We start from the raw sequence: 9337 nt of genomic DNA, 5'->3' as shown, positions 1-9337 counted from the left end.
CTGAGCTGGGAGGACAGAGCCCAGCGCAGACCAGGACCGAGGGCCCGGTGTGGCCACCCACAGCCCATCCAGACAGCCATGTCTGGGCCCCAAGGCTCCCAGATGTCTGCAGCCAGGCCTGGGGACCCTCCCTCGGGTGCAGACCTGCTGGCGACAGTCCCCAGCCTGAGGCCCCGAGGGGGTAGGCAGTGGTCAGGGGCTGGGGGCCCTCGGTGACAGCCCTCCCTTCTACTACAGGACGAGGGGCCCACAGCAGCCATGGACCCCTGGTCAGGAGGACCACACTCACATACACAGACATCACAGGCACACACACGTGTACACACACACAGTGCTCGCTGTGACCATGCGGTGACAGCTTCTGTGTGCGTACCCACACACACACTGTGGCTCCCAAGTCCTGCTCCCTGGTCTTGGGGGCTTCTCAGAGCTGCCCCCTTAGCTGGTGGGAAGCACGTTCTTCCTGGTGGACAAGCTGCACTCAGAGTGTTCGGACCACCCATGCTGGGGGTCAGTCCCAGGCAGCCCGACCTGCATGCCATCCATCCATCATCCGCCCCTCTGTCTGTCCTCTGGGGGCCACCAGCCTGCGGCTCCGCCCCTCTGCGGCTGCTCTGTGGGTGCTGTGGCCCTGTCGCGCCCGCCTGAGTCTGTCCTCCTCGAGAAATAAACTCCAGCTCGTCACTGCTCCCGCCTGTCACTCTTCTTTCTTCCCCACTCGGGACGCTGTCCCTCCACCAAGCTCCCCCCAGCATGCGGAGGGGGCCCCCGCAGGGACCCCTGCCCGCCCTCCGCCTCCTTCTCTGTCTGCTCTGTCTGGCCCCACTCCCTCTGGACACCTGTGTGCTAGGGTCAGGGTGGTGCTGTGGGTGGGCTGAGCAGGGCCTGGCCAGGACCCCGCCCTGCAAGGAGCCGGAAAGGAAGGAGAGGAACGTGGCCACGCCAACACTGACTGACCGGTCCCACTGTCCAGCGCAGGGAACGGAGTAGGGGTGCTCTGGGCTGTAGGCCTGATGGTGTGGCGAGCTGCCAGATGCACCTGATCCTGGGAGAGTGTCACAGGGTTGGGGGGTCACCACCCAACTCCCTCGTCCTCCCAGAGAGCAGGCAGGCAGGAAGCCCTCCCAGAGGGTGCCGGGGGCCGGGCATTAGCTGAAGGCCTGGGGCCAGAACAGGGCTCCCCCAGGACAGGGGGCAGAGACATACAGGGGCAGCAGGTAGAGCCGGCCCCTGGGGGCATGTCCCCCCCACCTGTGGCACAGGCTCTCAAAGACAGACTCCAGACCTGCCCTGTAGGCAACACCAATACCTGGGATCTGCACCCCCGGCCCCCGCAGCCAGAGCATGGCCTCCCCTCGTGGGTGCTGGTCCCCCAGCCCGGGGCAGCACCCACCCTCACTCGGACCCCTGCTCGACTCAGGTTCCTGCACCCTGCTCCCCCGCCCCCCCGCCAAACCCCGTATTCCCCAACCTTGGCAGGAGGAAGGGAAGGGGGATGCTGCTGTGTGGATGGAGTCGGGGCCCCCACAGAGGGGACTGCTCTCCGGCGGGTGGCCAGGATAGTGCCCTCTCCCTCTTCACACCCTGACAGCCCGGCAAGCACACATGACAGGCCCTCCTCCCAGACCCCCCCAGCCCACATCCCCAAGGCCTGGCCAGCTGGCAGGGTGCAGGCCTCCTCCCAGCCCCAAGGCGCCTTGGCCCCCCCAGCCTGCAGGGCCTCCTGCGTCCTGGTCCCCCCATCCCCACTGCCCTCACCCCCACCTCTGCCACCATCCCTGACGCGCCCCCTCCCGCCACACACCCCATTCCTGCTCCTCACATGCCCACTCTGCACCCTCCAGGGTGTCTGCTGGAGGGCACCGTTCATCTCCCACCCCATGCAGACCACCCGGGCCCACACCTGTGCCCTCAAGGCCGTCTCCCCCAGCCCCCTATATCCACATACTCTGGGGTAGCGAGGAGGGTCCCAACTAGGGTCCCATGGCGTCTGGCCAAGAGCCAGCTGAGCATGTGTACAGGGGAATGTTGAAGACCCCAGTCAGTGCCACCGTCTGTCCCCATGCAGGACCCCAGTGGGCGGGCTGGAGAGGAGTGAGCCCACACCCACCACACGCCTGGCTCCATCGGAGCCGGGCAGTACCATGTTCGTAGGGCGGCCAGAGGTGGTGGTGGGGGGCCGCAAAGCTTCCTGGGTGGTGAGCTCGGGGGTGGCTTCGTCAGTGATGGCAGGGGCGGCCGAGGGCCAGTGGACAGCCAGGTAGGCAGAACTGGGGGCAGCACCCAGTCCGTGTGTCCAGGCTGTCTGAGGGCTCGGGGAGAGGCATGGAGTGCCGAGGGTCAGGAGGCCAGGCCCTTGGGTGGCTCCTCAGAGTCCCCCAGGAGGAGGCCCCTGGGTGGCAATCCTGGCCCAGCGAGGAAGTGGCCCAGTGTTAGGGGAGCAGGTTCCGACTTGGCAAGGAGGGAGCGCTGGGGTAGCCCCCTCCCTCCCAGGGCATCCCAACTAGCCCACCCAGAGCAGGACGTCTGAACTGGGGCACAAGCCCTGCCCCTCCCTTTCCCTCCCTGCAGCCCTGGGGTCTCAGAGACCTTTCCAGAGACACTGAAGGAAGAAGGGCTGGCTGGAGGGACATCGGGAGCCCCCAGAACTGCGCCCTTGCTTAGCTGTTGGGTCCTGCAGACGCCCCAGCTCCTGCCCCCAATGTCAACCCCCATCTCCCTGGGAAGCATGTGGCTTGCTAGCACCCAGAAGCCTGTATCGATGGCATGGTGGGCATCAGTTGCCTGGGGCGGGAACTGGAGAGGTGAGCTGCTCACCCCCTGCAGAAAGGGCAGGGGCCTCCCCTGAGGGCCCCGGCTCAAGGGCTCCCCACAGCATCCCCACTGCACTGGATGGGCGCTCCCTCACCTCGGATACCAAGGGCTGCCCCTGACCACCAGGCAGGCCCACCCCGGGGATCCCTGGGGGTCTCTCTCTGCTCTGGGCCCCAGGCCTGAGGGCAGCCAGGCAGGGTGCCTGGGAGCCCAGTCTGAGGGCTCTTGTCTGCCCACCTCAGCATCAGGTGGGGAGTGGGGGTCAGAGAGCCCGGGATGGGGCCAGGTTCACCAGTGCAAGCAGCCTTCTCTCTATCTGCCCACCCCTCCTGGCAGCCGACTGACGCCCCCCTCCCCATCTGCCATCATCCCGGGTTCACCCCCCTCACCGCCTTCCCAGCTGCCCTCCCCCTCATGCGGGCCCTTCTGGTGTGAAGCCAGCCCTACGTCCACTGCCCTGCAGGGGGAGCACCCCAGAGTCCCTGGCTCTGCCTGGAGGAGGCCCCCAGGGATAAGGATAGCGTGGCAGGGAGGCACGGGCAGAGAGGACGGCATGGCCAGTCTGAGCTGGGAGGACAGAGCCCAGCGCAGACCAGGACCGAGGGCCCGGTGTGGCCACCCACAGCCCATCCAGACAGCCATGTCTGGGCCCCAAGGCTCCCAGATGTCTGCAGCCAGGCCTGGGGACCCTCCCTCGGGTGCAGACCTGCTGGCGACAGTCCCCAGCCTGAGGCCCCGAGGGGGTAGGCAGTGGTCAGGGGCTGGGGGCCCTCGGTGACAGCCCTCCCTTCTACTACAGGACGAGGGGCCCACAGCAGCCATGGACCCCTGGTCAGGAGGACCTTCGATGTGGACTGCGTCACCAGCCCAGCGCCCACCCGGGACAGCAGTGTCCCCGAGGCCCAGGCGGGCCCTGGGCGGTCCTGGGCTGGCGGGCCCTTAGAGCCAGAAGCCCCCGTCCTGGCACCTGCCCCAGGGAAGCCCCCCAAACACCATGCCACCTTTGTTTGAGTCCCCTGGCCCCGCAACTGGACACAAGGGAGGCCACCGGCAGCCGAGGCATCCCAAAGACCTCTGTCCCCAGGACTTCTGAGGCTGGCCAGGGCCAAGCGGGAGGGGGGTGGCGCACAGGCACCCCCAGCACTGTCAGTAAAGCATATTGAGGACCCACAGAGCATGTGACTTTGGCTGGGGTCCTGGGTGCCAGGCTTGGGGTAGCGGGGGTGCCTGGCATGCTCTCCGTGCCCTGGACCGGGTTATGGGCCCAGGAGGAGAGCCCAGGAAGGGTGAGGGTCCCATTCTTTGCCCTCACATCCCCAATGAACCCACCCAGGCACGCCCATACCTTCCTCTGCCCCCCGCTCGTGGCCCCCCATTCCAGGGGCAGGGGGTGGGGACATGTGACCCTACAGTGTGTCCCTGACCACATGGTGGCCGGGAACTGGGCCTTTTGCCTGGACAGTGGTCTGGTGGTGGAATCGCTGGCCAGAGGTGGGGGCTCTGGCGACTGAACTGCCCCCTGCCTTGAGGGTGGTCCGGGAGTGGCGTGCATGGGAGGGTGCGGGGGTACAAACCCAGAGGCCCGGCTGAGCTTGCCCTGCAGTGGCCAGCGCCCGACGAGAGTAGCAGTGACGGCCAGGATTCTCACAGGTGGCCTGGGAGCCCCGGGTAAAGGCTGGGTGGTCGGGGGAGGTGGAGGTGTCCCGTCAGGACACCGGGCCATCAGGAACAGGGTGGCCCTGGCATGGAGGATGGGGTGAGGCCGCCTCTGGGGCCCATGCTGTGGGGGGTGGGGTGGCTCAGTGTCACCACTCAGAGAGGTGTCCCCCACTCTTCACCCCCTGAACCATGAGCTGTCAAGGGCCCTGCTTGGCAAGAGCCCCTCCTGCTCTGAGGGGCTGGGCCAGGGGTTAAAGGGCACCAGAAAGGAAAAAGTGTGACTCAGCCACGCTGCCCAGAGCTGGACCTACAATCTGGGATACCAGGACCTCAGGGAGCGGGGCCAGGAGCAGTCGAACAGAGAGGGTGCGGGACCCAGTGAGGCCACAGGGCAGCCAGGTTGCTGACCTCACCGCAGCCTGAATCACACGGGGTGGGGGGTGCACCCTGACTTCAGCCCCAGTCACACATGGGGGCACCTCAGACCCAGCGACGGATGGGTGTCTTCAGCCCACTGCCCCAGGCATATAGGGGGTCACCCCACCCCAGCTACTGATAGGGGCCCTCTGCCTGCAGCCCCGAGTCTTGCGCACGGCGGCTGCACCCCAGCTGGCAAGTGTGTACCCGAAGACCTTCATGGCCCTGGGGTGGGGTGGGTGGGGTCATGGGCTGGTTGGATGGCACTGAGTCCTTCTTCTGGCTATAATGGGGCTGGGGGATTCCTGTGAGTGGTGTCTGCATGGGCAGAAGAGGGACAGGGGTCCCCGGTGGAGAGGCACAAAGCCGGAACAGGGACCCTTAATCATCACAGGGGCTGCCACGGACCCTACCCCAAGCTCTGCTCCGGGGAACGTAGCAAGGGACCTCGTGGTGAGCTTGTGTCCACGCCTGTGGCACTGGGCAGCAGCAGGACAAGCCGGCCTCTGCCCTGTGGCCAAGCAGACACTAGGAGCAGGTTGCCGAGACGCCCAGACCCCAGTCTGTCCTGCTGGGTTAATCATTGCCCAGTGGCCTTGACCCCTGCTGCCCTGGCCACTCTGTCCAGCCACCCTGCCCTTTGCTGGCCCAGGAGGAGCCATGGGGCACCAGATCTGGGTCCCCTGCCACTGCCCCCCGCCTGGGCCATGTGTTCTCTTGCTGTTGCTGCTGCTGCTGGCATCCGGAGGGGCCCAGCACCAGGCTGGTGGGGTGAGTGTGACCCCTTGCCCACTCAGGTCCATGGGCCTGTGGGAAGCAGGGGCCCTAAGGGGCCCACTCAGGGTAACTGGCCCTCTAGGGTGGAGGTGGGTGTGCTGAGGGCCCCCAGGGTCCAGCCTGACCATAGGTGGCCCGCCCCTGGGTAGCTCGGCCTGTGCTGCTCTGGGAGTCCAGTGCCCTCAGTCTCCAGTCCAAGTGTGAGTGTGGGGGTGGGGCCACCCCAGGATCTGATTCTGATAGAAGACAGGGCCAACTGGGGGAAGGGTGCTGGGAGGCGGGCAGAGCCCCCATCCTTTCCCAAGGCCTGGGGCCTGCAGTGGAGACTGGGTGGGGGGCAGCAAGTCAGCGGGCCGAGGGCCTCCTCCATAGGGCAGGGGGCTTCCCAGCAGCCTGGCCCAGCCCAGCTCTCTCGCCTCCCCTAGAACCATCCGGAGCCCCCAGAATTCAACACCACAGCGCCCGCCGGGCCTCCCACGACTTCAGTCTCCCCTGCGTTCCCTGGGACAAAGGTGGCATCGCAGAGCCCAGCGCCCGGCTCAGCCCAGTCCCTCGGGGCGGGGCTTACCCCCACCCCCGGGGGCACCATCTCTGGCAGCACTGAGGGCCTAGGTGGGCCGGGGCTCCCAGGGGTGGTGGTCAGAGTGCCGGGTGCTGACCGCTGACCCTGACCCCCTCTCCCAGTGCTCACGGAGGATGGCCAGCCATGCCGATTCCCCTTCCGGTACGGCGGCCGTGTGCACCGCGCCTGCACGTCCGAGGGCGGCGCCCGCAGGAAGTGGTGCGTGCTGGGGAGCGGGGAGCCTGGCTGGCGTGGTGGTCAGTGCCGGGGCGTCCGGGCGGGCAGATGCGGGGCTGGGACCCCCGTCAGCACAGGCCTTGCCCTAGGTGCGCCACCACTCATAACTATGACCGGGACCGGGCCTGGGGCTACTGTGCACCCCCAGCCACTACGCCTCCGGGGGCCCCAGGTGGGTGCCGGGCGCCGGGCCTGGGGGGAGCGGGAGGGTGGCGGGGCAGTGGGCCGGGGTGGGCGGGGACGACGGGGCGTGGAGACTTGGGGACACCCCATTGGTGGGGCCTCGCTGCCACCTGGTGGCCAGGCTGGGCAGTGCAGCCGTTTGGGCCAAATGTTTGACCGCGGGGATCACGGGCTTCTGGGATGGGGCCCAGTGGGGTTTGCAGCGTGGTGGGTGGGGGGGCTCCTGCCACCTGACTGTGCATGGGCGGCCAGACCCCCGCCCCCGCTGGCTGCAGATCCTGGGAAGAAGCCCCAGCGAGCAGGAAGGTTGGACTACATCCTCCCGGGAGGGGTTTGCACCCCGGGGAACCCAGGGGCTGGAGGTCCAGGGTCAGACCCTGAGGCCAAGAGGTGGGGCTCTGTCTGGGCCCTCATGCCCTTCTGGCTCCCCCAGGCCCCTTGGACCCCTGTGCCTCCAGGCCCTGCCTCAATGGGGGGTCCTGCTTCAGTGCCCAGGATACCACGTCCTACCTGTGCTCCTGCCCGGTGGCCTTCACAGGCCAGGACTGCAGCCAAGGTGAGGACGGGAGCCGTGCAGGGTCCAGGGGCCTGTGAGCAGGTGAGCTGAAGGCAGTTTGAGGCCCAAGGGCCTGTGGGCAGGTGAGAAGTGGGCTTTGTATGGGTCCAGGGACCTGTGGGTGGGGTTTGCACTCTGTGGGTGGGGCGAGTGGCCCACTTCTGCCCTTAGAGAAGTGCTTCGATGAGACGCGCTTAGAGTACCTGGAGGACGGCGAGCGCTGGGCCCACGTGCGGCAGGGTCGGGTGGAGCAGTGCGTCTGTGCCAAGGGCCAAGTGCGGTGCTCGGATGCGTGGCACACAGGTAAGCGCAGCCAGAGGTCCAGCGTGGGGAAGATCGGATGCAAGGTGGATTCTGGGTGCTGGATCCCCGGGCCTGACCCCATCACACCCCGTGTCCCAGCTTGCGTGAGCAGCCCCTGCCTCAACGGGGGTACGTGCCATCTGGTCGAGGCCACGGGGACCACCGTGTGCACCTGCCCGCCGGGCTTTGCCGGCCGACTCTGCAACACCGGTGAGTGGCCACAGACCCGGGGTGGGGTTGGCAGGGAGGGGTGCGCAACGCCAACCTCAACCTCGGGCTAACCCGTCCTCAGTGCCCGCCCAGCGCTGTTTCCAGGGCAACGGGACGGAGTACCGCGGCTTGGCCAGCACCACCGCCTCGGGCCTGAGTTGCCTGGCTTGGAACTCGGACCTGCTCTTCCAGGAGCTGCACGTGGACTCTGTGAGCGCCGCAGCGTTCCTGGGCCTGGGCCCCCACGCCTACTGCCGGTCAGTACCCCACGGGGCGGGGCCGCCTGCAGCGGTCCGCCTGCGGGGGGCGGGCCCCGGGGGCCCCTCCCACTCGGGACGGGCCCTCAGCCCCGCAGGTGTCCAGTCCCAGGTCCCTAGGGCTGGACAGGGAATTTGACTGGGTGGAGTCCGGTCAGCCGGTGCTTATTCCTGGGGTGCAGCGCGCCTGACCCAACGCCCCTCCCGGTCCCACCTTGCCCCCTCTGCACCCCTCCAGGAACCCCGACAAGGACGAGAGGCCCTGGTGCTATGCGATCAAGGACAGCGTGCTCTCCTGGGAGTACTGCAACCTGGTGGCCTGTGGTGGGTGGCGCCGCCCCCTGCACCCAGGCCCCACCAGCTCTCCCCACCCTCGCCACGCCTGGCCTCCTGGGACTACTGCCCCACCCAAGGGTGGGCGTCAGGCAGCAGGCCTTGGTGGTCGGGGCCATCTGCAGTCCAACCCTCAGGATAGCTCCTGAGGTGGGTGGGAGGCAGGACGGCCCTGAGGCCTGGACCCCTGAGGCCCTGTCTCCTGTCCCGGCCTCAGCCGTTAATGGGTCTCGAGCAGCGCCCCCCCTCCATGAGGTGGTGGACAGGCTGGCCTCTCTGACAGGTGCACAAGTGCACCAGGCTGGCCTCTCTGACCCCCACAAGTTCTGTACGTAGGTAGAGCTCTTCCCATTGGAAACAGGTTCAGAGAAGAAACGCATGCCTGTAAGGACAGCTGGACCAGCAGCCTGCGTCCAGGGCTGGGGGGCAAGGTGGGGCCAGTGAGACAGAGGAACTTGGGAAGGGTGGGTAGCAGGGTCAGTGGGTCCCTCTGGGCTGCTTCTGTATCTGGGGACCGGGCTTTGCGGAGGAGGCCTGGCTGTGCTGTGCATGTGTGTGACCCCAGACCTGTGCTCCCAGAAACCCTGTCCAGGAACCAGCCCCCCTCCAGCCCTGGGGTGCTGCTGGCCCTACCGGAGCCCCCAGGGGGTGCGCGCAAGACCTGTGGCCGGAGGCACAAGAAGAGGACTTTCCTGCGGCCCCGAATCATCGGGGGCTCGGCCGCCCTGCCTGGGTCCCACCCCTGGCTGGCTGCTCTCTACATCGGGGACAGCTTCTGTGCCGGCAGCCTCATCCACTCGTGCTGGGTGGTGTCTGCTGCCCACTGCTTCTCCAACAGGTGGTCTCCTGCCCCCCCCCACTCGCCTTCCTCCACATGCCCATCACCCACCCACCCCATTCGCCCACCTATCCATGCATTCATCTACCCACACACATATCCAGTGTCCTCTCACCCACCTACCTACTCACCGGACTACCACCTGCCTGTGTCCACCACCTCATCCACTCCCTCACCCACACATCCAACCT

The 9337-nt window shown here is 67.3% G+C and overlaps 2 protein-coding genes across 5 annotated transcripts in view; both read left to right on the top strand.

Annotated features, from left to right (window-relative positions):
- RGS12 (regulator of G protein signaling 12) overlaps positions 1-4213 on the top strand; it is a 14313-nt gene extending 10100 nt beyond the window's left edge. The window contains exon 14 of the mRNA XM_045289532.1: positions 3614-4213. Within this exon, the coding sequence (XP_045145467.1) occupies positions 3614-3825 (212 nt within the window). The 3' untranslated portion in view covers positions 3826-4213. The remainder of the gene's footprint in view (positions 1-3613) is intronic.
- Positions 4214-5286: 1073 nt separating this feature from the next.
- The window catches only part of HGFAC (HGF activator), a 7650-nt gene continuing 3599 nt past the window's right edge, over positions 5287-9337 (top strand). Inside the window, exons 1-11 of one of the 4 annotated variants that reach the window (XM_045289496.1) lie at positions 5287-5661; positions 6093-6279; positions 6352-6448; positions 6556-6638; positions 7083-7205; positions 7377-7508; positions 7608-7718; positions 7801-7975; positions 8214-8299; positions 8670-8739; positions 8888-9146. In XM_045289496.1, coding sequence (XP_045145431.1) covers positions 5551-5661; positions 6093-6279; positions 6352-6448; positions 6556-6638; positions 7083-7205; positions 7377-7508; positions 7608-7718; positions 7801-7975; positions 8214-8299; positions 8670-8739; positions 8888-9146 — 1434 coding nt within the window. In that variant the 5' untranslated portion in view covers positions 5287-5550. The remainder of the gene's footprint in view (positions 5662-6092; positions 6280-6351; positions 6449-6555; positions 6639-7082; positions 7206-7376; positions 7509-7607; positions 7719-7800; positions 7976-8213; positions 8300-8669; positions 8740-8887; positions 9147-9337) is intronic. The other 3 variants (XM_045289495.1, XM_045289494.1, XM_004715094.2) reach the window with 3 other exon arrangements.

The sequence above is a fragment of the Echinops telfairi genome, unplaced genomic scaffold, assembly GCF_000313985.2.
Source record: "Echinops telfairi isolate 266 unplaced genomic scaffold, ASM31398v2 ScPeMD7_28;HRSCAF=97, whole genome shotgun sequence".
NCBI classification, from domain to species: Eukaryota; Metazoa; Chordata; class Mammalia; order Afrosoricida; family Tenrecidae; genus Echinops; species Echinops telfairi.
Note: the sequence above shows the minus strand (reverse complement) of the source record. Positions and strands in the feature narration are given on the sequence as shown.